The sequence below is a fragment of the Vicia villosa genome, linkage group LG1 (assembly GCF_029867415.1).
Source record: "Vicia villosa cultivar HV-30 ecotype Madison, WI linkage group LG1, Vvil1.0, whole genome shotgun sequence".
Lineage (NCBI taxonomy): Eukaryota > Viridiplantae > Streptophyta > Magnoliopsida > Fabales > Fabaceae > Vicia > Vicia villosa.
In genome coordinates, this window is record NC_081180.1 from 46,683,332 (window position 1) to 46,711,112 (window position 27,781).

The following is a 27,781-nucleotide window of genomic DNA, read 5'->3' on the forward strand; positions in this document are numbered from 1 at the left end:
GAGGATGAAGAGACTCCAATCCTTCTTGGGCGACCCTTTCTGCTTACTAGTCGCTGCAATTTGGATATGGAAAAAGGGGAACTCGTTGTTAAATCATTTGATGAGGAGGTAACACTGAAGGTGATAGAAGTAAAAAAAGAAGCGGCTGGTAGGAATAATCAATCTAAAGTTGGTATGATCAGAAGTGAGGGAGCCAGCAAAAGTCCACACCATCCCGAAAAAGTTTCAAGTATCATCTCTAAGGTGGCCTCAGCTCATACACCTATAAAAATTCCTGCGGTAATTCAAGAAATCAAGAAGAAGAAAACAGTGGAAAGTAAAGGCGAGAAGATGAAAGTGGGTAGTAACTTGAAGAGAAAAGTGGTCCATACTTCTCGGCTTCATAAGTTTGTGGTTGCGGAAGTGACAAGCAACCAAGTTTGGAAGAGGAAGTACCCTCCTTAATAAAGGGTATTGGACCGTCGAGCCATGCGACGTTAAACGAAGCGCTTCGTGGGAGGCAACCCACGGTTTTAATAATGCAGTTTACTTTTTGTTTTGTTTTCAGAAAAAAAAAAGGGTGGGTCTCTCCGGTGAAAGCGAGGAAGAGGCAGCTGGAGTCGCAGTACCCTCTGTGAGTTCACCCTCACTATCTTGAATTTAAACATTGAGGTCAATGTTTAGTTCAAGTGTGGGGGGGAGTTCTATTTATCGCTTTCAGTAGTTTCTTTTTATTTCGTATTTCCTTTAAATTTATCAGTACTTTATGTTAGTTTGTGTGTTAGCTATGACATGTCAGTGCAGGATGTTGATATTGTTAGCAGGACAAGTGACGAGAACCTGAGATAGTGAACCGAATTGCACCTCACAGTGATGAAAGGAACCCCCAAAGAGTTGGTACTGTTGAGTTTAATGATCGGACGCACTTCTAAGCTTTGGACCAGACGATAGACCTGTAGAACTGATGAGGCGATAAAGTTGTACCACACAAGAAGTGTTCCTGGATCCTGTGAGCTTGACCAAACATGGTGAGGATTATAAAAAGCCAAATACAAAATCATCATGAGAGTTGTCAGGTATGTCATCGTCACTTTTGGTTTGTGTAAGTATTTGTTGGAATTTCTAATGCACATGTTTACACACTGAGGCACTTGTTTGTTTTACACTTGAGCCTTTCAAGCCAACTTTTTCACGTTATCCCTTGTTCACCCCGTTTGAGCCATACAGCCTTTTGTTTGTTTGATTACATGCATGAATTAACCAATAACCCAAACACTTCCTCACCCTGCTTAGATAAGAGTTGTTATGGTTGCAAGCTGTGAAACAATTTAAGTTTGGGGTCGGTACACCGAAAGCAGAAAAGTAGGTAAGTGCAAAAGAACAAAAAAAAAAAAACAAAGAGAAAAAGAAATGATAAATACAAAAAGGGGCACTTACCTATAGGAGAATTTGATCTGATAATAAAAATGCGAAGGAAAAGAGATGCTCAAAGAAATACATGAGTAGTCAGTGAAGGATCTTAAGAAACGGTGCCCGACATTGGTAATTGTGAACTCCATACTAACACAGTGAGCGAGATAATAACTCTGATTCTAAGCCAAAAGCCACTAGTTCTCCCATTTGTTTGTTGATCCCACCTTGTCCCTTAGCCCCGTTACAACCATAAAAGACCTCAAAAAGTGTGTTTCTTGTGTGTAGGAGATGAAGATAAATGTTATACAAACCTATGAGCTGACTTTGCATGCCTTGATCTTTGAGTGAAAACACTTTAACCCGAGAGTTTTGGTGAGAGTGTGAATAAGCTTACAGGTAAAGAAACATCTCATTGTGGAAGTAGGGCTGAATCGCTAAATTCAGGGAAGTAGGAATCAATTGAAAGGCCAACAAAAAGAAAGTTGCGAAAGATCTCAGCAGTACTGTGGTACGATATCTGCGGATAAATTGGGGGATCCTTGCTAGTTTCTCGAGCATCACTTGAGGACAAGCAATGAAGTAAGTTTGGGGTTGTGATTGGTCACGATTCTCACTATGTCTTTGTCACTTTCCTGATGATAATCCAGGTATTCTGCACTGTTTAATGTCATAGTATAGTCTTTTTTTATTTGTTTAAGCAAGTTTGTTTGTTTTTGCAAGTTTTATCCGTTTGTTAATTTTCGAGTTTATTTTCCCATTTTATGCGTTGGTTTGGTTGTTCAATGGTACTTCAGATCTAGGAAATTCGTTACGCGAACCTGTGCAAGAAGTGTCGGACGTAAAGAGCAAAAGAAAGAAGAAAAGAGAAGATCAGCAGTGCAACACGGGCGACCGTGTTGAGGAACACGACCCGTGTTGCTGGGCAGTCAAGAAAGAAGAAGTGGAGAAAGCAGTGGTGCAACACGGGCACCCGTGTTGCTTAACACGACCCGTGTTGCTGTTACTGAGCGCAAGTTTTTTCTTTGATGGATCCAGAGGACCAACACGGGCACCCGTGTTGCCCAACACGACCCGTGTTGGCTGGTTACGCAGATTTTCATGTTTTTATGATTTTCACTCAAAAAGTGATCCAGAAGGGCGTTTTGGACTTTACGACTTAAAAAGAAGGGTTTGCAATATATAGTGAGGAATTGAGAAGAGAAGAGGTATCTTGACACAACCAAAGGAATTGAATCTGAAGCAGAGCAACGTATGAGATTATTGGAGAAGAGAGATCATTCATGAGCAAGAGCAATTGAAGATCACAAATTCCCCGATTATCTGTAATGTTTAACTTTGATATTTTTGAATTTCTTTTGAACAATATGAGTAGCTAAACCCCCCAATGCTAGGGGGGTGTCCCTGATTTGGTTTGTAATGACTTTTGATATTCTGATCTGATCAACTTCATGTTTATGTTATTCAATTCAATTTTATACTGTTCTTAATGCCTTCTTTATCGGACCAATAAAGATTGTTCTGTGATTAACAAGTTGCTGGCTCGCAATTGTTAAGGTTTGTATTAAATTAAACCATAGTAGATATCACCTAGGACTAGGGATACCCTATGGTCACTATGAATTCTTGATGGAAAACAAGCTTGGTTTTATCTGTTCTCTCTAAGGACTTAGGTTTGTAGATGAAAAACCAAAGGTTTGCCCAATAAGGATTTAGGGGCAAACACTCTAAAGAGGTAGTAATTGAATACCATGAACTTGTTGAAAAGATCTCAAATAAGGATTCAGAGTTATTACAGAGCAAATTATACACCTTGCCTTGGCATTCACTCATATTAGTGAAAAAGCTTAAATTTACTTTCCGCTATTTTTATTTTAAATTTAGAACTTATAAATCAATCCAAAACACCAGTTGCCTTTTTGTTCAATTGAATAATTATAAAACTTATATTCCAACGCAGTCCTCGTGATCGATACTTGGTTTTCAACCTTTTATTACTACTTCGTAAAAATAGTACACGAACCAGAAGAAAAATGCATAATATCAGATGAAGAGGATGCAGTAAGAATAGAAGAATTTGAGGTAAAAAAGAAATATGGGGAAGAAGAAATAAAGAAACTTGAAGATGACCGAGTTTTGGATAAAACCACAAATTTATTAATTTGTGAAGATGTGGTCACCCAACAAGAAAATCTTCAACAAGAGAGTATCCCCAAAAACTATTTTTACAACAAGGCAGATGAAAGACAAGAAATTGACAAAGTACTGGAAGACATTTATGCCTTGTTCAATAAAATCAATCTAAAATGGATTTGGCAGCAACATCATCAGTACTTTAAGTTCATGGGATTGCTACCAAACAAAAGAAAGAAAAAAGGTGATGTGTTCTTTGTGTCATATATGCCACCCTAACAAGGGGAATGGATCGTCGAGCCATGCGACGTTAAACGAAGCGCTTCGTGGGAGGCAACCCATGCTTTTAACAACTTATTTTTCTTTTTGTGTTTGCTTGTTTTTTTTTTTTGTTTCAGGAAATAAAAAGGGAGACTTCCTGGTGAATGCTAGGAAGTTGCAGTTAGAGTTGCACTACCCTCTGTGAGTCACCCCTCTCGGGCTTGTTCTTAAACATTGGGGCCAATGTTTAGTTCAAGTTTGGGGGAGAATTTACTCTTTCATTTTTATTTTTATGTTTTGTTATGATGTGTAAAACCAAACATTGAGTTCTTCCCAAATTTTGACCGAAATTTTAATTTTTGTTGAAGAGTTTTTGATCCTAAAGAGCGATCGAGAATAATATATAGAGATGAAGCGAGGATTGTTTGAGGACAGGAAGTTCGGAATAATGTGACAAGAAGAGGTTTGTTTAAACACCCTTGATTCCCTAAAAGCGATACGAGTTTAACGTGTAGATTTGCACCATAGTACTTGTCTCCTGAGAAGTACTTCTCGAGTAGTTTATTGATACAGTCTGGCATAATTCAGATTCACTTGCATGATGACTGGTTGAAAAAAAAAGAGATATAAAGTTGGCACCAAATGATGAAAAGGCGGTAAAAGGCAATCGGCTCGCTAAGTTGGGTAACCCTCACCCGGTTATTCAGCCCAAAGGAGATTGATCCCCAAACGTCGTCCAAAAGGACAATATATAACTGCAAAGTTTGAAAATTTCATCGGTAATAAAAAGTAGCCAATGCTGCTAGTTTGGTGCTAAGAAAAGAAAATAAGAAGCCTCGATTCGTCTCATGCAGGTGATGATTATTATAAGAAATGCAGTGCCTTAATATGATTGTCCGAATGAAAGAGGAGGAAAATCGGAAAAAGACTTAAGTGCAAAGCATAGTTGGAGAGGTATCCGAAACGGGAGCTTGAGGTTTAATGTGGTAACAGAAACTCGTCGCGTCATGTAAATGCCGAACCAACTGTTTCTTGATCAATACAGACGGATATCTCACGTATGAACACCGTGTGCTTTGAAGTTCATTAACTTTTGTAATTGTCGCTTGAGGTCAAGCAACGGTTTAAGTTTGGGGGAGTTTGATCAGTGGTTTTTACACGTTTATTTACCGTTGATTTTAGTCATCTTTGCTTTATATTGTCAAGTGTTTTACTTCATTCTTCTACATTTTATGCTATGGTTGTGTATTTTATTGTTTGCAGGCTCAAAGGAATAAATCGAGACAAATCAATGCGAAAAAGTACAAAAAGGAGAGTTTCGAAGGAAGTGAAAAATCAAGCTACATGAGGTCTGACACGACCACCTGTGTCACCTAAAACTGGCCGTATTAGGATGAAGCGTGACCAAGAAAATGCAAAAGAGATGAAATTCATGGGGCTGACACGGCTCGTGTTAGCAAGTGTGAGATCTAGAAATTTTCAGCATGTTTCTCATCGTGACAGGCGTGTAGTATTTTGATCATAACTGGAGTTTCGTAACTCGGAATGACGCGGTTTCGGTGGCAAAATTTCGCTAACGAAAAGGGCTACAACTTTCATGAAGAACGAAAATCCAAATTCTGAAGTTAAGGACCAACACGGCCCGTGTTACCTAACACGGCCACCCGTGTTAGCAGTGCTGAGTGTGATTTTGAAAAATTAAGTTCAGGAGGCCAACACGGCCACCCGTGTTGCCTGACACGGCCAGTGTTGGCTCAAACGCTGATTTTGCTGATTTTTGTGATTTTTTATTAAGTGTTGACCCAAGGGGCATTTTGGGTACTTCCAACCAACCTAAGTGAGTCTGCACTATTTAGAAGAGTTTTAACGATGAATTAGGGGACTTTTTGGCTAGTAGAAGACACGATTGAAGATTGGAGAAAACAAGGGTTTGGGAGAGAAGAAGGTCTTCATGAACGGAAGCGATTGAAGATCAACTTTCATCTCAATTCTTGTAATGTATCTATTTTATAATTTGTTTTCTTTGAACAATATGAGTAACTAAACCCTAATGCTAGGGGGTGTCCCTGATTTGATTCTGTAATGATTTTGAATTCCTGAGTTCATCAATAGATTTGTTTTCTTATTTAATTTAATTGTACAAGGTTTTTATGCTTTCTTTGTCGGACCAACAAGATTGATTTACGGTTAACAACCAGCTGGACAGCGGTTGTTAAGGTTTTTGTACGATTAGACTATAGTAGATATCACCTAGGACTAGGGATACCCTATAGTTACCGGTTAACTCTTGATAACATAAAGGCTTGATTTCATCATAATTCTCTAAGGACTTAGGAGTTAGGATGAATGTTCAGAGGTTTTTCCACTAAGGACTTAGGGGAAAATAATCTAAAGGGCGGTAATTAAAGGTTATGAACTTGTTGAAGAGATCTAAATCCAAGGTTATTACAGGAACAATCACACACTATACCCCTAGCATAATACTCATATTTGTCAAAAAGCCAATTTACTTTTCTGTTTATTTTAATTACTGTTTAGTGACAATTTGCAAACAAAACCCCAATATTAGTTTTTGTTTAATTGATCTATAATTTGAACTCAATATTACTACGCAGTCCTTGAGATCGACATTCGGGGAATTTCCCTATTATTACTACAGAGGCAAAATAGTACACTTGCTATTTTACCGATCATTGCCCCATGACAAAAAGAAAAAAAAACGAAAAAAGACAACAACAAGTTAGAGAGAGGTTAGAGCTTCTCTCTCTAAGTCACTCATTCTTATATGTTGCAATTTTTAAGCGATTTTTTATATCGCAATTTAGCGTTAACATTTGTAAACCATTTTTTACCACGGTTGAAACTTTCAACTGTGGTGAAAAGTAACGTCGTGTCATAAATTCGAATCCTATAACCTACAGTTTTATTTTTTATTTATTTTTAAGTCACTTTTTACCACGGTTGAAACTTCTAACTATGGTGAAAATAGTAACACCCTTCTAAACCCCATGTGAAATTAACAACTATTGTTAGTACCATGGTTTTAGGATTGACATCAATTTTTCTAAAACTTAGTTCACAACAAGATGTGGGATGGGTGAGGTAGCTCAGTTGGCACTTGCTGGCTGAGTTAAGGAAGCTGTTGGTCCAGGATTCAAATCCTGGCAGCAGCTTATTTGTAAACAAGTTGTTGATACTTATACATCAACAACTTTATAAAAAAAAGTTCACAACAATATGTTATGGAAGATGTTCTAACATACTGGCCAGGTTCATTGAAGATAGATGTTGTGACATGTTGTACCAGAACATCAGTACGGACTGTTTTAGAGTCTTAAGTTTTGAGAGTCTCTAGTGTTTTTGTAAGTCACTCATGTATCTTTTGATACAGCGGGTTGACTGATTGTTAGTTGATTGTTGGTCAAATTATTGTTCTCACTCTTGAAGCTTTTAAGCATATAAGTTGAGTATTGTTCTCAGTAAAAAGCTTTTAAGCAAATTTGAGTTGTTTTTGTATTGGAAGTGTAATCTTCTATTTGGTTGTTTTGATATAGTTATTGGGATTGTGATTGGTTTTAATCACTGAGGTGATTGGTTGTAGGAAGGGAGAGGGGGATCTCATATCTAGAGAATTTTAGGTGAAGTTGCACAAGGTAGTGAATAGGTGAGAAGTTGTAAACTGAGATTTTTTTTAGGCTTTGAACTAATATTATCATAGTGAATTTCCATCCTGACTTGGTAGCCTCAGAGTAGGTGACGTTGCACCGAACTGGGTTAACAATTATCTGTGTTATTAATAATTCTGTAATTTATTTATGCATAAGTTATAGTTTTGATATGTTAGTTCTGTCTGTCAACAGATATTGTAACATTTATCTTTAACATTAAGTTCTAATGTTGGAACATGAATATTAATATGTATTGCAAGTGTCAGATTTTTAATTCCATTGGAATTAGAGCGGCCTCCCTAATCTATTTATTGGATGAGTAAGTACAGGAACCTAACTTTTTAATAAGAATTAGTATAATTGTTTTATTAGATGAGTAAGTACAGGAACCTAACTTGTTAATAATTAGTTAATCATAGTATTTACAATTTGATTCGAAAGTCAGTATTTATATTATCTTTTTTAGATTTTTAAATATCATATATCATATACATATTGGAAACTGAAATGCCATGTGATTCATTATACTTTATCATTTTTCAATCTGAGCAGTAACAAGGACCTGCTTGATATTCATTTTGTTGGACACTCCGGCAAAATTGAATAAAAATATCCTTTTATCTTTTTCTTAAACAAATTAAGCCGATTCGGTTGACTGTAATACTACAATGCAGCACAATTACTTTATATTTTTTTAAAAGAAATCCAGCCGATTCTATTGACAATTATTCAGCAAACATAAATCACAAATCATAATATATATATTGCACTACCTTAACTCCAAACAAACACAAACACAAACACAATAAGCACAATGCTAATCATAATCTCTTCCACTTTTCTCTTTCTTTTTCTTCTTATCAAATTCTATTCCTATTCTTCAGAAACCAAAAACTCACCTCCAAGATTACCTTTAATAGGAAATCTTCATCAAATTGGTTCCTTCCCTCACCGTAATTTTTATGCTCTTGCCAAAAAGTATGGTCCTTTCATGCAAATGTATTTTGGTAAAGTTCCTATTCTTGTCATCTCATCCGCTGAAGCTGCACGTGACATAACCAAAACTCATGATCATGTCTTTGCTAACAGACCCCCCAAGATTAACTACGACATACTTTTGTATAACTTCAGAGATGTTTCATCTGCTCCATATGGAGAGTATTGGAGACAGTTGAGAAGCATTTGTATGTTACATCTTCTTAGTGCTAAGAGGGTTAAGTCTCTCCGCGCTGTGAGAGAGGAAGAACTTGTTTTAATGATGGACAAAATAAGAGACTACTCTTCGAAATCATTACCGGTGAATTTAAGCGAATTGATCGCGTCAAAGACTAATGACGTTGTTTGCAGGGCTACTTTGGGAAATAAGTATAGTGGTGAAAGTGGTACAGGATTTGCTAAGTTGATGATGGATTTTACTGAGTTGCTTGGTACTTTTATGGTTGGGGACTATGTTCCTAGCCTTGATTGGATGACACATCTTTCTGGATATTACTCAAGAGCAAAGAAAGTTGCCAAACAATTTGACGATCTTTTGGAGGGTGTAGTCGAGGAACGTTTCAATAATCCCAAAGGTGATGATGAAGAACAGACTGATTTGGTTGATGTTTTGCTTTGGATCCAAAGGACAGAATCACTCGGCTTTCCTATAGACCGAACAACCATAAAGGCTTTGTTACTGGTAAGTGTTAAACTAAAAATCATATTACTCTCTATCTTTAATCTTTATTATAAGAGAAAGTTTACATTTTAAAATTATAACATAGTTAATGTGTCTGAACTATATTATGCAGGACATGTTTGTTGCGGGTACTGATACCATATCAACTTTGCTTGAGTGGGAAATGTCGGAACTCTTGAAGAACCCACACATGATGAAGAGATTAAAAGAAGAAGCAAGGACAGTGGCGAATGGAAGAACATACATAACTGAAGACGATTTAAGTAACATGAAATACTTAAAGGCGGTCGGTAAAGAAGCACTACGGATGTATCCTCCGATTCCACTGCTAGTCCCTCGAGAATGTAGACAAGATGTGAAAGTAAATGGATACAACATTAAAGCAGGGACAAGAGTTTTTATCAATGCATGGGGAATTGCAAGAGATCCAAGATATTGGGATCAACCAGATGAGTTCAGGCCAGAGAGATTCTTGGATACATCGGTGGATGTGAAAGGAATAGATTACCAGTTGATTCCGTTTGGATCGGGGAGAAGAGGTTGTCCAGGACTAGTGTATGCTATGGCTGCTAATGATCTTGTGTTGGCGAACCTTGTGCATCAGTTTAACTGGGAATTACCTGGTGGTGCTGGGGCCAAGGTCGATATGTCTGAAGCATTTGGTTTTACTGTCCACAGGAAGTTTCCTCTTATGGCCTATGCAGCAGTTTCTAATCAGAACTGAATGAGTGAGTAGGAAGCAATAATGGAATTTAAATTATTGATGTAGTAACCCTTGGCTTCTATGTCTTGTATCGGTATACACTTCATATATACATGTATATGTATATGTTATTTAAAATTTAAATAAATTACATTAGACTTGAAATTAATGAATACAATAGTTATAAGTAAATTAAAAGTACACACTATGAATCTAAGCAAATCGACAGAATGAAATATAGAAATATAAAAATTTATAAAATGCCAAAATTAATACCTATTTCTAAACAAAGTCCAAACTCCCAGTATTTACCGGTGTTTTTGATAAACAATCATGAATTTCTTTTGTTTATGAATTTCTTTTGTTTATTAGACTAACTCAAAAAATCTTGAGAGCAATTTTTTTTCTATCAAGAGTATTTGTGTGATAAACTGTGTCTCTGAATTAAATGCAATTATTTATAAAAGTAAATGGAAATTTTAATTAAAGAAAAGTCTTGGTAAATAACATGTAAATTGCAATAAATGACAACCAAAAGTTGAAATGTGAGACAGCAAAGACAAATATTTCTCAATCTTGATTAGAGGTCTTAACAAGATGAAAGGTATTTTTGGATATGCTTTGACATATAGTAGTATCACAAAATCTACCAGAAATGTATAGTTGTCAACTTGTATATATCAATACATCCTTGACTGCTCCCACTGGTTTCCTACATGTCTTGTCTTCTATTTGCAAGTCTCCTGCGTATGGCTTTACTTGCAGATACCAAATTCTATCTACCATAGACAATGGTATAATATTAATACTTATATCTAAATTAATAAGTCCATTTCCAATTTCCATATTACATATATAGAGACAGGTAAAACTACTACTCTAGGGTAAGCCTTCTTTCAGGGTAGGCCTTCTAATTTAATTTCCAGGAAGGCTTCCTTCTGCATTTCTTCTCTTCTTCTTCTTGCTGTTTTTGCTACTTCTTACTTGGTTTGAACAACAGTTTTATCATTCATCACAACATAATTGTTGTTTTCCTTTGGATTATTCTTGGTATTTCTTTTGATGTGTTGCTCGGGAGATTTGAAAACTGTTTGGCTAGTTGTCCCTCCTGTACTTCATTTTATTAGAGGTTTCGGTATTTATGTGACTTGACATGGACACTTGCATACACGGATTGAATGTATCCTCCAACTTTTTTACTTTATTGAATAGTGGAGGTGTTTGTGAGTAATAATGGAAAAGTTGTCTATTAGTGGACCATCTTTGAATCTCCATCCTTGATTGAAATTATTATTCTGTGGGAAGTTATTATTTTGATATTACCTAGGCTTTCAATTACCTAAATAATTTGTTTCCCCAATAATAAGGGGCAACATATAGTTGGATGATCTCCGATGTAGAGTTTTGAGAATGCAATTTGTCTTTGTTGAGGCACTGAATGCGTTTCCTTCATTTGGTGTGACAACTTTAACAATTGTTTAGTTAGTTCATGTGTCGTTTAGGTTAACAATTTGTTTTGATAAAGAATGGAACAATTGGTATTATGTTCTATGATACCATTATTCTTTTGAGCAAGTTCCTGTTTTGTTGTCCTTGGTGATCATTGAGTGTCATACGCTCAATGATTGCGGTTGCTTCTTCAAAGCTTTTGAAAATCCATTTCTAAATATGTGTATTTGTGTGGGTTTGTCAAAATTGTGATTTTGACATCTTCTAAGAAAGAACTTGTACCTTTCCATGCTTCGCATAGAGTTTATGTCATGCCTTGGAAAAATACCACAATGATAGTCTTTGCTTCCATGAACTTGTTATTTTTAGGAACTTTTACTCCAACAAATTCCAATTTGTCATGTCGACGTATGTTGGTCTATATACCACTCATTTGATTTGCCATTCAATGAGTGTGGAAACAACCGCAGGAATATCGTCTCTTCCTCATCTGCTGGTGCTTCTAGCGTACCAGTGATCTCGTAGAATTTTGTGAATTGTGTATATGGGTTTTCATGATCTAAACTTGCAAAAAGGTTATCATACAAAATTTGTAACAAGTCTGTTTTCATTTCACTTTGTTGGATGTTCCTTTGGGTTCTAATCAAATGAGCTAGACATATGAGACTTTGTTTACACAGTGTGCCACATTGTTGTTTGCGTTGATGTTGTTTACTACATCCACTGTTCTTTGTTGTTAAACATAAGACTCTTCTAGATCTTGTCTCTTGGACTTTTGTTTCCAATTTTGACTAAGTTGTTTGCGTGTGTTTCTTTTGATTTTAGGATCGAATAAGAGTTGTTCAGCAGGAACCTTCTCTCGTATAAACTAGAAAAAACAAATATATTTCTAGAAGCTAATAGGTTAGTGACTAAAACAAAATATACACAATGTACATATACACAAATATATATACATATTTAAAACAACAAAAATTATGTTTTATCTTTAAAATTTTGTTTTGATTTTTGGTTTCTCAATTTTTTCACTTATTTTTGATAAATGTATATAAGGCCGGCCTTGGACCTCATATTTTTAATATAATTTTTTAGTTTTAATTAACTGAATTTTTTAAGAAAAATACATTTTTAAATAAATTTATTTGTCAACTATATAACAACATATATTAAGAATTTATAATAACAACTATTTAGGATGTGTATTGTATAATTGGTTAATAATCGTCTTAAATTTTCGGAGGCCCTATGTAAGTGTATGATGGTTTAACTGTGGAAAATAAATAGTAGCATTTCGTTATTATTTAACCATAATCAATATTTTTTGAGGCACTTTTTAACCATGACTTAACCATGCAAATTTTGAGCCATTAGCACTATCCCACTTTCCACTTTTAAATTATCTTAGATAAAAGAATACTTGAAATTTTATTTTTTTAAGGAACTTTAGAATATTTTTTCAATTTTGATTTTTTTTAAATGATTATCAATCGAAAGAAAATATTAAATAAAATTAAGAGAAAATGGGTGATGCACTGACAGTGTAAAAAAGTTTTACACTGTCAACCAATCACGACCATGAATCAGGACAAATCAGATTGTAAATTTTAAAAAATTTATATGACATGGCAAAACGATTTGATTCTATTGAATGACAGTGTAAAAAAATTTTACACTGTCAGTGCACTATCTTTAACCTCTAAAATTAATTAAAATAATTAATGATTTTACATTCTAAAAAATTTAAAATATATTAATTTAATATTAAATAATTTTTATTAAATTAAAATATATAATCTAAAGTTTTGCCTTAGGCCTCAAGATATATTGGGTCAGTCCTGAATATATAAGAAAATTTTGTTCTGATTTATGGTTTCTTATTTTTTTTCACTTATTTTTTATCAATGTATACAAGGCCGGCCCCAGGGGTAAGCCACCAACGCTACCGCCTACGAACTCATTTTTTTAATATAACTTTTTAAGAAAAATACATTTTTAAATTAATTTATATGTCAATTATATAATAACTTATATTAAAAATTTATAATAACAACAACTATTTAGGATGTGTATTGTATAATTGGTTAATTTAAAAAAACAAAATCGTCTTAAATTTTCGGAGGCCCTATGTAAGTTTATGATGGTTTAACTGCGGAAAATAAATAAGAGCTTTATTTCTTTATTATTTAACCATAATCAATATTTTTTTAGGCACTTTTTAACAATCACTTAACCGTGCAAAATTTTGAGCCAAATTCACGCTCCCACGATTTTTTTTCATCTACGATTTTTTCCACTCAGTTGTATCTGTTGCCTATAAATAGGGTTCTTCCAATCATTTACAACTGACTCCAGAATTCACATTCAAATTCTCTCTTCTCTCTTTCTACTCTGCTTCATATAAATAACTAGTAGAAGACCCGTGCGTCCGCAAGGGTAATTCATATCTTAATGTGAATAATATAGTACAAACGAAAGGAGCACATATACCTTAATGGTTCTTAGGAATATACTTAGAAATGTTAATGTGAAACATCATCCATGGAAGTGACTATAAATATGTACAAATATTTTGTTGAATAAAATAAAAAAGGTATTGTGGTCAGGGCCGGTCCCAACTTTTTAGAGGCCCAGGGCAAACAAAGAAATGGACCCCTGATTAATAAAAAATGGATCTCTCAAAGACAAGATCAAAAATATGAAGAAAAAAAATTCAATACAAATAAGAAGATCATCTGCAAATCATTAAAGAATTCAAAATCACAATATGATTAACTGAATTAAGAATAAAAAACTTTTAAGGACCTTAATTGCTCTAATTTATAGGTAACAAACATCATCTCAAAGAAATGAAAGTAGTATTTTCTCTTAATTTAGTTGTGAAAAACCAAGTCATATGACTAAGAAATATAAAAGTAAGTCTAAACAACGTCTTGATTCTAATACGTAGGTTTACCTGACTGGTAAGAAATTTATTTTTATGATCATAAAAATAATAAATCAAAGCATAAATAAATAATAGTGAATTTGATTTCATCATAAAAATTGAATAATGAATAAGTTAATTATATCATTAACTTTTAAATATTTAATTATAATATATAAATAAATTTTAAAATTTACACTAAAATAAATTAAAATTATAAGAGTTATAATAAATAATTGAAAATAAAATTTGATTAAAAATTTCAATTTTAATTGATTGTATAAAAACATTATAATTAAAATTTGAGAACCTATGTAATTAGGTACCTCCATTTTTATTTACTGAGATGTTATGAAATAATGAATTATAATGTTATGAAAATGAAAAATATGGTAGAAGCAAGGTTTGAATCGGTGACAATAAGCATAAAAAAAAATAATAAACCGCTGGATCACCAACATTCAAATGTTTTTTAAGTTCGGTAACCAATATATATTTTAGTTCATCAGTATTATAATTTTTATATACACCTTCCAAATTGAGGCCCTGGACTGTGGGCCTGCTTGCCCTGGCTCAGGGCCGACTCTGATTGTGGTGATAGTGACCCATAAAAATAATGAGTTTTAGTAATAAAATTCACAGGAGTTAGTAAAATTTACATCGGGTCTAGTACCTAAGGATTTGTTACAAAATTTATAAATTTTTAAATACATAATTGATAAAAACTTAAAACTTAAAACTCTAGTACATTTTATTGAGCTAAAGGTTAAAAAGGTATTGTGGTAATAGTGACCCGTAAAAGTAATGAGTTTCAGTAAAAGTGAGTTTCAGTAAAAGTCGGTAAAAGATAGTGAGTGTCAGTGAAAAGAGTGAGTTTCAATAAAATATCTACGAAAAAATTAATATCATCACCTAGAACAATAATGCATGCATCAATTAATATTCCGTGCATCCGCAAAAACCAAATAATTAAAATTATATAGATAATTATGTCTATAATATATTTATAAAAATCAATTTGTTAGTAAATTTGAAATAAAAAATACTTCAAATATTTAAAATTATTAACTACTCCATCTTGTTAAGTATTTTATTAACCAAATTATGTGATATATTTTTATAAATAGAATATACAATTCAGAAAATTTGTATAGTAGAATACAATATAGTTGGTAACTGCAATATAGTGAGTAATTAGAGATATTGAGATCAATTAACAATTTAAATTTAAATTATTTTAAACACTCCATGAACTTATGGTGTATTATTACTCTTTTTCATCTAATCAATATAGCTTATCCAATTTTATATATTCACGTGAAGGTTAATATCAACGCTTTAGTGATGAATCATCATGGTAAATTTTCATATTTAAACCTTTATCAACATTGCAAAATTCATGAAAATTTCAAGGCTATTTATTCAATATATAAAGTTAAAACTAAACTTTGAAAAATTCGAATTAAAACATGATAGGCACCGTCTATCTATGTCCCAAGCTAGATTGTATAAACCACTTCCTAGTTGAAATAAAATCTAATCAAAACTCGGGAGTTGATTCATCTATTTAACATCATTGTTTTTCAATATATACATAGCTACACTTTTGACAGAACTTGATAATCATTTTCCATGAAAGTTACCGGCTGCTCTCCATTGTATTCACTGTTTCCAATTTGATCCCATCCTTCATTTCCCTCGGAACAATCTCCAGAGGAAGATGAATCATCATGGTAAATTCTCATATCTAAAATTATCAATATTATATAGCCATAAAAAATTAGCAGCACAACAGCTTATTCATAGTAGAAAAATCATCTAAATAGAAACACTTAAATAACAATCAAAATGTTGTACCTTCTTGGGGTTAAGCAAGTAATCATACATTGTTTTCTCTTCTCAACAACAATACAAAGAAATTTACTGGTGAAGAATTGTTGGGTATGTACCTCCTGTCGAATCATATGCCAACTGATCAAAACTCCCAATAGCAATAAACAACAATGCAGCAATAGAGTAAGATAATTAAGGAATACCAACAGTAATAGACCAGTAGTAAATAACACACATATATATAAGAAGTGTTCATTGGATAACTCACATGATGACATGTTCGGGCATCCATGCTAAAAGACTGTCGAAAACCTGTACACCTCCCACAATAAAGCTCTAAATTACATCAGCAGCTACTCCAACCAACAAATGCATAATCATTATCACAACCTATAAATGCTGGCATGATATAATCGCCGAAAACCTGATCTTGAGTGATAAGACCGCCACAGCTTAATCGAGCCACGTAAAAAGATATGAACTCAACCTGATCTTGAGTGAAATGACCTGATCTTCCAATCATTTACAACTGACTCCAGAATTCACATTCAAATTCTCTCTTCTCTCTTCCTACTGTGCTTCATATAAATAATTTCTACTTCATTTTCGACTGGATCAATTCTAGGTACTACGACTGGTTATTATACCATCTGAAGGTGTACTTCGAACAGTCTAAACAGGTTGTTTTATCCTGGAGATGTCGTCGAATCTCGAACTTCTTTGCATAATTATTAGTAGTACGGCAAAACGTCTTAAAGGAAAACGACCTAGAACGCGATTGGTCCCGATAATTTTCTTTGTGGCAATACTTAAAAAACCGGGAAAAAATAACAATTTTAAGACATTTTCTATAATTTCTATGGCTACTGAGGAAATTATCAATACTACTGCGGCCACTACTGTGAATGACAAACCATTCAAGTTTGAGGGATCTAATTTCAAACGTTGGCAAGCTAAGATGAAATATTTCTAAACTTTGAAAAAAATTGCCCATGTTCTGACTGAGGATATCCCTTTTGTTCCTTCTGGAGCAATCGAGCTACCTAATGGTAAGTCAATTGCTGAATCAGACGGAACTTCCAAAACAGACGGGACTTCCAAAACGCCTGAATTAGACTCTACTACAAAAGCTAAAGCTACTGCAAATAACTTACAGCTCCGGGAAGAAATTTCCCTATGACAAGAGTTTGAGTACCTATGCAAAAACCACATTCTGAAAATTCTTGTTGATGACCTGTATGATTACTACAGTAATTACAAGACTGCTAAACAGGTTTGGGAATCTCTGCCAAAGAAATATGACACTGAAGAAGTTGGTGCAAAGAAATATGCTGTCAGCCGCTACTTGAACTACAAGATGGTGGATGAAAAGTCAGTGGAAGCTCAAAGCCACGAACTTCAGAAAATTGCTCATGAAATAATTACAGAAGGTATGCCCCTCAATGAACAATTTCAAATTGCTGTTATCATTGACAAATTGCCCCCTGGTTGGAAAGATTTCAAAAACGTGCTTCGCCACAAAACAAAAGTGTTTTCGATCGAGAGTTTGATTACTCGCCTTCGAATTGAAGAGGAAGCTCGGAGACAAGATAAGAAAGATGAAGTCTTAGTTATTTCTAACAAAAAAGAGATTCAGTTTGGTATCAAAGCCTACTGGAAAACCATTAAAGAATTAAAACCGCAATGCTTTGAACCGAATTAAGAATGAGAATCCCTCAAGGGCCTCATCAGCTCCATTTGCTAGGCAGCAACCACCACCTCAAAGAAATGACGCTCCGGTTTTCACTTTCTAGGAAACCAGGTCATATGGCAAAAAAATGTAAGAGCATGCCTAAACCTATTGTTGGCTCAAATGCTCAGGTTAACTTGACTGATGAGCCATTTGTTGCTATGATCACTGAAGTCAACATGGTTGGTGGAAGTTATGGTTGGTGGATAGACACTGGCACCTCTCGTCATGTCTGTTATGATTGTGCTATGTTCAAGACATACACTATTTTTGAAGATAAGAAAGTGTTGCTGGGAGATGTTCACACCACTAATTTTGCTGGAATTGGAGATGTTGAGCTGAAACTCGCCTTAGGAAAGACTTTGATCTTGAAGGACGTCATGCACGTTCCTGAAATTAGGAAGAATCTAGTTTTTGGTTTTCTTTTAAATAAGGCAAGGTTTAGTGAAACTATAGGGGCAGATTTGTACACCATCACTAAGAATGGTATTTTTGTTAGGAAAGGGTACGCCGCTGATGGCCTGTTTAAGTTGAATGTTGATTTGAATAAAATTTCTCCTTCTGTATACTATTTGTGTGATTTTAAAATTTGGCATGCTAGACTTTGTCACGCTAATAAGCGAGTTATTACTAATGCAAGCGACTTAGGCTTAATCCTTAAATTAAATGTCAATGATTCAAATAAATGTGAATATTGTAGTCAAGCTAAAATAACTAAGACTTCACATAAATCAATTATTAAAGAATTTGATCCCCTAGATTTTATACACTCTGATTTAAGTGAATTAGATGGAACTTTAACTAGAAATAATAAACGATACTTTATTACTTTTATTGACGATTGCCCTGATTATACTTATGTATACTTAATGAAGAACAACAGTGAAACGCTTGACATGTTTAAGATGTGTGTAACTGAAATTGAGAATTAGTTTAGTAAGAAGATTAAGAGACTTTGTAGTGATAAGGGAACTGAATACGATTCTGGGTTATTCAATGATTTTTATATTAAACATGAAATTGTACATAAAGCAACTGCTCCATATTCTCCTGAAATGAATGGTAAAGCAGAAAGAAACAATAGAACTCTTACTGAACTTGTTGTTGCAATTATGATGAATTCTGGTGTTGCACCTCACTGGTGGGGGGAAATTTTATTGACTGTTTGCTATGTCCTGAATAGAATACCCAAGTCAAAAATTAAGATCTCTCCTTATGAGATATTAAAGAAAAAACAAACAAACTTGTCTTATTTGAGAACTTGGGGATGTCTGGCTTATGTCAGAATTCTGGATCTGAAACGAGTTAAACTCTCTAGTAGAGCATATGAATGTGTATTCATTGGATATACAGCAAACAATAAGGCATAGAGGTTTTATGACCTAAATGCAAAAGTGATCATAGAATCAAACAATGTTGATTTTTTTGAAGACAAATTTCCTTTCAACTCGAGAAATAGTGGGGGCACTCAATCGAGTCACATTCCTGTGATAAGAAGCACAAAAAGAAACAACAACGTAGAAACATAACTTCGACGAAGTAAAAGAGTAAGAGTTTCTAAAGACTATGGCCTGATTATGCGGCTTATAATGTAGAATAAGACCCAATAAATCTTCAAGAAGCACTGTCATCTCTGGATGCAGACTTATGGCAAGAAGCTATTAATGATGAGATAGATTCTTTGGAGTCTAACAAGACATGACACTTAGTAGACTTGCCTCCTGGTTGAAAACCAATCGGTTGTAAATGAATTTTGAAAAAGAAACTAAAACTTGATGGAACTATTGATAAATACAAGTTTCGCCTTATAGCCAAGGGTTTTAGACAAAGAGAAAATGTAGATTTCTTCAACACCTTCTCTCTGGTCATTAGAATTACATCCATTAGGGTACTTATTTCAATTGCTTCTATTTATAACTTAATAGTACACCAAATGAATGTTAAAACAACTTTTTTAAACGGTGAGTTAGAAGAAGAAATCTATATGGAACAATTAGAAGGTTTTGTTGTTTTATGATCAATGGACAAGAAAATAAGGTCTGTAAGTTAGATAAGTCTCTGTATGGACTAAAACAAGCTCCTAAGCAATGGCATGAAAAGTTTGATAACCTAATGACATCGAATGGATACAAAGTGAATGAAAGTGACAATTGCGTTTATTACAAATCTGAGAATCGCATATGCACTATCATATGTCTATATGTAGACGATATACTCATATTTGGATCAAACATTCAGGCTATTAATGCTATGAAATCATTGTTGTGCAACAACTTTGATATGAAAGACCTCGGAGAAGCGAGTGTGATTCTTGGTATCAAGATCACGCGATCCTAGCAAGAAATTTCTTTGGATCAATCACACTATATAGAGAAGATTTTAAAGAAATATAAATACTTTGAATGTAAACCATCATGCACACCATATGATCCAAGTGTGAAACTGTTTAAAAACACTGGAGAAAGTGTTAGACAAACCGAATATGCGAGCATCATTGGCAGTCTTTGATATGCCACTGATTGTACTAGACCTGACATTGCATATGTCGTTGGATTGTTATGCAGGTTTACGAGTAGGCCGAGCAATGAGCACTGGCAAGCTATTGAGCAAGTCATGAGGTACTTTAAAAGGACCTTAGATCTCGGCCTACATTATAAGAAATTTCCTGCTGTACTAGAAGGGTACAGTGATGCAGATTTGAACACCTTATCGGATGATTCCAAAGCTACTAGTGGCTATATATTTAGTATAGCTGGGGGAGCTGTATCTTGGAAATCAAAGAAATAGACCATCCTGGCTCAGTCTACAATGGAATCTGAGATGATAGCACTAGCCACAGCTAGTGAAGAAGCAAGTTGGCTAAGATGCTTGCTATCTGAGATCCAGTTACTGGAAAAACCAATTCCAGCTGTGTTGATCCACTGCGATAGTACAAAGGCTATTGCAAAATTGAGAACCGTTATTATAATGGTAAAAGACGTCAAATAAGAAGAAAGCACAACACCGTTAGAGACTGTATCTCTAAAGGAGCTGTAAGAGTGGATCATGTACGCACTGATGAAAACTTAGCAGATCCTTTGACGAAAGGATTAGTTAGAGAGAAAGTCCATAATACATCCAATAAGATGGGATTAATGTCTATACGGAAATGAGTTGCTCATGATGGTAACCCGACCTAAATGACTGGAGATCCCAAGAAATAGGTTCAATGGATAATAACAAGTTGTGAGTAATATGTAGCGATCATGCTAAGAGTAAATCAGAGAAGCATGAATCTTGAAGTAATAAGAGGATGAGATAATATAAACTCTTAATGAGATCTATAATCTGTATGAGGGAGTACCTAGGCTACAAGAGTACTCTTGATAGACTCACCTATGTGACAACTGAGGCCGAGATACTACGACTGGTTATTATACCATATACTGGTTATTATACCATCTGAAGGTGTACTTCGAACGATCTACCACAGTGCAAATGATAGTCGTATTCTCTGACGGACTGTTTTATCCTGGAGACGTCGTCGAATCTCAAATTGTTTTGCATAATTATTGGCTGTACGACCAAACGTCTTAGAGGAAAACGACCTAGTACGCGACTCGTCCCGATAATTTTTTTTTGTGCCAATATTTTAAAAACCGAAAAAAAACAAAAATGTATATAAGAAAAGTGCAAACATGTGTTTCTTTACCGGTCATAAATAAATGAGAGGTTTTTATAATGTTTTCTTGTAGAATAAAAGATTAGTGTCAAACTTATTTAACTAAATTTGAAGTTATGAAACATGCAAGAGACAAGAGGTATACTCCTGTAAAAACATTTGCCAATGAACAACTCAAACGGATACAGCAGTTTTTTTCAAAAATATACTTATTTAAATCCATTTTTAACACCAACCAAATTGTGTGGCATTACATGTATTTCCTCAACCAGCAAAATTGAATAACAATATCTTTCTCTTATTTAAAACAAATGAAGCCGATTCCATTGACTAAACAGCAAAAACAAACACCAATTTCAGAAAACAGAGAAAAATAAATAACAACGTTTTTATATTTTTTAAAAGAAATTCAGCCGATTCCATTGACTATTCAGCAAATATAAATCAATAACGTGATTAGATTTAGATGAAGCTATATATTGCACTGCCTTAACTCCAAAATCCAAGAAGAAAAATATTAAGAGAAGAAACACAGACACAATAAGCACAATGCTAATCATAATCTCTTCCACTTTTCTCTTTCTTTTTCTTCTAATCAAATTATATTCCTATTCTTCAGAAACCAAAAACTCACCTCCAAGATTACCTTTAATAGGAAATCTTCATCAAATTGGTTCCTTCCCTCACCGTAATTTTTATGCTCTTGCCAAAAAGTATGGTCCTTTCATGCAAATGTATTTTGGTAAAGTTCCTATTCTTGTCATCTCATCCGCTGAAGCTGCACGTGACATAACCAAAACTCATGATCATGTCTTTGCTAACAGACCCCCCAAGATTAACTACGACATACTTTTGTATAACTTCAGAGATGTTTCATCTGCTCCATATGGAGAGTATTGGAGACAGTTGAGAAGCATTTGTATGTTACATCTTCTTAGTGCTAAGAGGGTTAAATCTCTTCGCGCTGTGAGAGAGGAAGAACTTGTTTTAATGATGGACAAAATAAGAGACTACTCTTCGAAATCATTACCGGTGAATTTAAGCGAATTGATCGCGTCCAAAACTAATGATGTGGTTTGCAGGGCTACATTGGGAAATAAGTATAGTGGGGAAAGTGGGACAGGATTTGCTAAGTTGATGATGGATTTTACTGAGTTGCTTGGTACTTTTATGGTTGGGGACTATGTTCCTAGCCTTGATTGGATGACACATCTTTCTGGATATTACTCAAGAGCAAAGAAGGTTGCCAAACAATTTGACGATCTTTTGGAGGGTGTAGTCGAGGAACGTTTCAATAATCCCAAAGGTGATGATGAAGAACAGACTGATTTGGTTGATGTTTTGCTTTGGATCCAAAGGATAGAATCACTCGGCTTTCCCATCGATAGAACAACCATAAAGGCTTTGTTACTGGTAAGTGTTAAACTATAAATCTCTATATATTATACTGTCTCTAACTCCGTGTGTCTTTATGTCTCTGGTCTTCGTTATAAGAAAAAAATTATTTTTCAGATTTATTGAATAATTCTGAACTATATTATACAGGATATGTTTGTTGCGGGTACAGACACCATATCAACTTTGTTAGAATGGGAAATGTCGGAACTCTTGAAGAATCCACACATGATGAAGAGATTAAAAGAAGAAGCAAGGACAGTGGCGAATGGAAGAACATACATAACTGAAGACGATTTAAGTAACATGAAATACTTAAAGGCGGTCGCTAAAGAAGCACTACGGATGTATCCTCCGATTCCACTACTAGTCCCTCGAGAATGTAGACAAGACGTGAAAGTAAATGGATACAACATTAAAGCAGGGACAAGAGTTTTTATCAATGCATGGGGAATTGCAAGAGATCCAAGATATTGGGATCAACCAGATGAGTTCAGGCCAGAGAGATTCTTGGATACATCGGTGGATGTGAAAGGAATAGATTACCAGTTGATTCCGTTTGGATCGGGGAGAAGAGGTTGTCCAGGACTAGTGTATGCTATGGCTGCAAATGATCTTGTGTTGGCGAACCTTGTGCATCAGTTTAACTGGGAGTTACCTGGTGGTGCTGGGGCCAAGGTGGATATGTCTGAAGCATTTGGTTTTACTGTCCACAGGAAGTTTCCTCTTATGGCATATGCAGCAGTTTCTAATCAGAACTGAATGATGGAGTAGGAAGCAATAATGGAGATTGAATTATTTGTGTCTGTGTGTCTTATTGGAATTTATATAAATTAAATTTGAAAGTTTAAATTAATGTCCAGAATAGTTATGAATAAATTAAAAGTATACTATAATGATAGCAAATATGACAGAAACTGAATAATACAATAGAAGATGATTTATTATAGGGAAATACATTATTTTTAAAAATATAAATTATTCAATCAAATCACCGTTAAGAATTATTTTTACAATATAAAATTTAAAAAATAAATATCTAACATACAGAAACAAATTTATTTTATATTTCAGCGATTCGTTTTATTTATATTTTTATAAAACACACTAATAACGATAACATAAATTAATAACAAATTTGATAATCTTTAATTATCAAATAAATACTTGTCAATCTTAATAAAATAGTCAAAAACTATAACATAAATATCATATATAAAAAAATGGCTCTAGAAAAGACCAAAACGCCCTTGTTACTTCCACAAAGTGCCATGTTTGTTGTTTTCTCAAACCTACTTCCGTATTCTTTACCACACGTCTATTTAATTAATCTATTTTCAACTTTTAATATTATTTTATATTTTTAAAACCAGCAATGTCTTATCAAGCTCAACCTTTTTTATTTTCTCTACAAACTCAGACTCTAAATCACTCTTCTTTTCTCCCTCACACACCAAATACTCCCAACAATCTTCTTTTCTCCCTCAAACACCATTATTGATTTAATCAAATATATATATATATATATATATATATATATATATATATATATATATATATATATATATATATATATATATATATGTAGTTATTCAAGGATTTCAATCAAATAAATTTTATTAATAAAAATAATAACATTTCCAATCCTTTGAAGAAATTAGCATTATTGATTTAATATTTTTGAGATTCTTTTATATTATTGATACAATCCCAAAAAGATGGTATAATATGATTGATGCAAGGAATAATCTTTCTTTAATCAATAAATTATAAATAAAATAAATTATTCTTTGCTAGTGATCCTTTATTTTATATATATATATATATATATATATATATATATATATATATATATATATATATATATATATATATATATATATATATATTCGAGAGCTAGATCATAGATCTTCATAATAAAGGGTTAAATATACGTTACTCCCTGCAATATAAGCGAATTTTAATTTACCCCTTAAAAAAATTGGATTATCCCTATAATATAAGCAAATTTTGATTTACACCCTTTAAATATATATATTTTTGGATTACTCCAGCAATATAGGCAAGTTTTGATTTACCCCTTTAATTTTTTTTTATTACACCCCGTTATTTTGGGGTACCCCTAAGCGTGTATAATTTTTTTTATAGTAATTTTTGCCCTTTGGGGACAAAAGACATTTTGTCATAGAATTTTCACTGGAAATACAAAAAAAAAAAGTATTTATAGGAGGTAAACCAAATCTCGCTTATATTGCGGGATAATGTATATTTAACTCTATAATAAATTATTATTTTTTTATCCTTCAGGTAGAGCTGTCAAAATGGGCTAGCCCATACGGGCCGGCCCGTCAGGCCCGAAAAATCATAGGGCTTGGGCCTTAAATTTAGAGCCCATATTTTTCAAGGCCTTTTTAGCCCAGTCCTAAAAAGTCTGCTACCCATTCGGGCTAGCCCATATGGGTCGTGGGTAGCCCATCAGGCCCGCAAAATTATAAATTTTAAAAAAACATATTAATATTTGAGAAAATAGGTGATGCACTGACAGTGTAAAATAGTTTTACACTGTCAACCAATCACCACCCATGTATCCAATTAAATCATTTTTTTATTTAAAAAAAACTTAATGACATGGCACATTTATAATTTTCTATTGGATGATAGTGTAAAATTATTTTACACTGTCAGTGAACTACCTTTTAACTCATATAGAAATACACACTATGAATCTAAGCAAATCGACAGAATGAAATATAGAAATATAAAAAGTTATAAAATGCCAAAATTAATACCTATTTCTAAACAAAGTCCAAACCCCCAGTATTTACCGGTGTTTTTGATAAACAATCATGAATTTCTTTTGTTTATTAGACTAACTCAAAAAATCTTGAGAGCAATGTTTTTCTATCAAGAGTATTTGTGTGATAAACTGTGTCTCTGAATTAAATGCAATTATTTATAAAAATAAATGCAAATTTTAATTAAAGAAAAGTCTTGGTAAATAACATGTAAATTGCAATAAATGACAACCAAAAGTTGAAATGTAAGACAGCAAAGACAAATATTTCTCAATCTTGATTAGAGGTCTTAACAAGATGAAAGGTATTTTTGGATATGCTTTGACATATAGTAGTATCACAAAATCTACCGGAAATGTATAGTTGTCAACTTGTATACATATCAATACATCCTTGACTGCTCCCACTGGTTTCCTACATGTCTTGTCTTCTATTTGCAAGTCTCCTGCGTATGGCTTTACTTGCTGACACCAAATTCTATCTACCATAGACAATGGTATAATATTAATACTTATACCTAAATTAATAAGTGCATTTCCAATTTCTACATTACATATATAGAGACAGGTAAAACTACTACTCTAGGGTAAGCATTCTTTCAGGGTAGGCCTTCTAATTTTTTTAGGAAGGCTTCCTTCTGTATTTCTTCTTCTTCTTCTTCGGACTCTTTTGCTACTTCTTACTTGGTTTGAACAACAGTTTTATCATCCATCACAACATAATTGTTGTTTTCCTTTGGATTATTCTTGATATTTCTTTTGATGTGTTGCTCGGGGGATTTGAAAACTGTTTGGCTAGTTGTCCCTCCTGTACTTCATTTTATTAGAGGTTTCGGTATTTATGTGACTTGACATGGACACTTGCATACACGGATTGAATATGTATCCTCCAACTTTTTTACTTTATTGAATAGTTGAGGTGTTTGTGAGTAATAATGGAAAAGTTGTCTATTAGTGGACCATCTTTGAATCTCCATCCTTGATTGAAATTATTGTTCTGTGGAAAGTTATTATTTTGATATTACCTAGGCTTTCAATTGCCTAAATAATTTGTTTCCCCAATAATAAGGGGCAACATATAGTTGGATGATCTCCGATGTAGAGTTTTGAGAATGCAATTTGTCTTTGTTGAGGCACTGAACAAAGACAAATTTGGTGTGACAACTTTAACAATTGTTTAGTTAGTTCATGCGTCGTTTAGGTTAACAATTTGTTTTGATAAAGAATGGAATAATTGGTATTATGTTCTATGATACCATTATTCTTTTGAGCAAGTTCCTGTTTTGTTGTCCTTGGTGATCATTGAGTGTCATATGCTCAATGATTGCGGTTGCTTCTTCAAAGCTTTTGAACATCAGAAATCCTCCAGCGACAACATCTAACTACTTGGGTTGTTGTTGAAGTCCATTTCTAAATATGTGTATTTGTGTGGGTTTGTCAAAATTGTGATTTTGACATCTTCTAAGAAAGAACTTGTACCTTTCCATGCTTCACATAGAGTTTCTGTCATGCCTTGGAGAAATACCACAATGATAGTCTTTGCTTCCATGAACTTGTTATTTTTAGGAACTTTTACTCCAACATATTCCAATTTGTCATGTCGACGTATGTTGGTCTACATACCACTTATTTGATTTGCCATTCAATGAGTATGGAAACAACCGCAGGAATATCGTCTCTTCCTCATCTGCTGGTGCTTCTAGCGTACTAGTGATCTCGTAGAATTTTGTGAATTGTGTATATGGGTTTTCATGATCTAAACTTGCAAAAGGGTTATCATACAAAATTTGTAACAAGTCTGTTTTCATTTCACTTTGTTGGATGTTCCTTTGGGTTCTAATCAAATGACCTAGACATATGAGACTTTGTTGACACAGTGTGCCACATTGTTGTTTGCGTTGATGTTGTTTACTACAGCCATTGTTCTTTGTTGTTTAACAGAAGACTCTTCTATATCTTGTCTCTTGGATTTTTGTTTCCAATTTTGACTAAGTTTTCTACATGTTTTTCTTTCGATTTTAGGATCGAATAAGAGTTGTTCAGCAGGAACCTTCTCTCGTATAAACTAGATAAAACACATATATTTCTAGAAGCTAATAGGTTAGTGACTAAAACAAAATATACACAATGTACAGTTATACACAAATATATATACATATTTAAAA

General features: G+C 33.7%; 2 protein-coding genes across 2 annotated transcripts; both read left to right on the forward strand.

Moving 5' to 3' along the window:
- Positions 1-8,223: 8,223 nt before the first annotated feature.
- Positions 8,224-10,001, forward strand: LOC131636642 (cytochrome P450 736A117-like). The gene is made up of 2 exons (XM_058907254.1): positions 8,224-9,129; positions 9,242-10,001. The coding sequence occupies exons 1-2, from the start codon at positions 8,266-8,268 to the stop codon at positions 9,851-9,853; spliced, it is 1,476 nt and encodes a 491-aa protein (XP_058763237.1). The 5' UTR covers positions 8,224-8,265; the 3' UTR covers positions 9,854-10,001.
- Positions 10,002-21,909: 11,908 nt separating this feature from the next.
- Positions 21,910-23,674, forward strand: LOC131636658 (cytochrome P450 736A117-like). Its single transcript, XM_058907272.1, has 2 exons — positions 21,910-22,840; positions 22,973-23,674. Exons 1-2 carry the CDS (start codon positions 21,977-21,979, stop codon positions 23,582-23,584), a joined length of 1,476 nt encoding a protein of 491 aa, XP_058763255.1. The 5' UTR covers positions 21,910-21,976; the 3' UTR covers positions 23,585-23,674.
- The last annotated feature ends 4,107 nt before the right edge of the window (positions 23,675-27,781 follow it).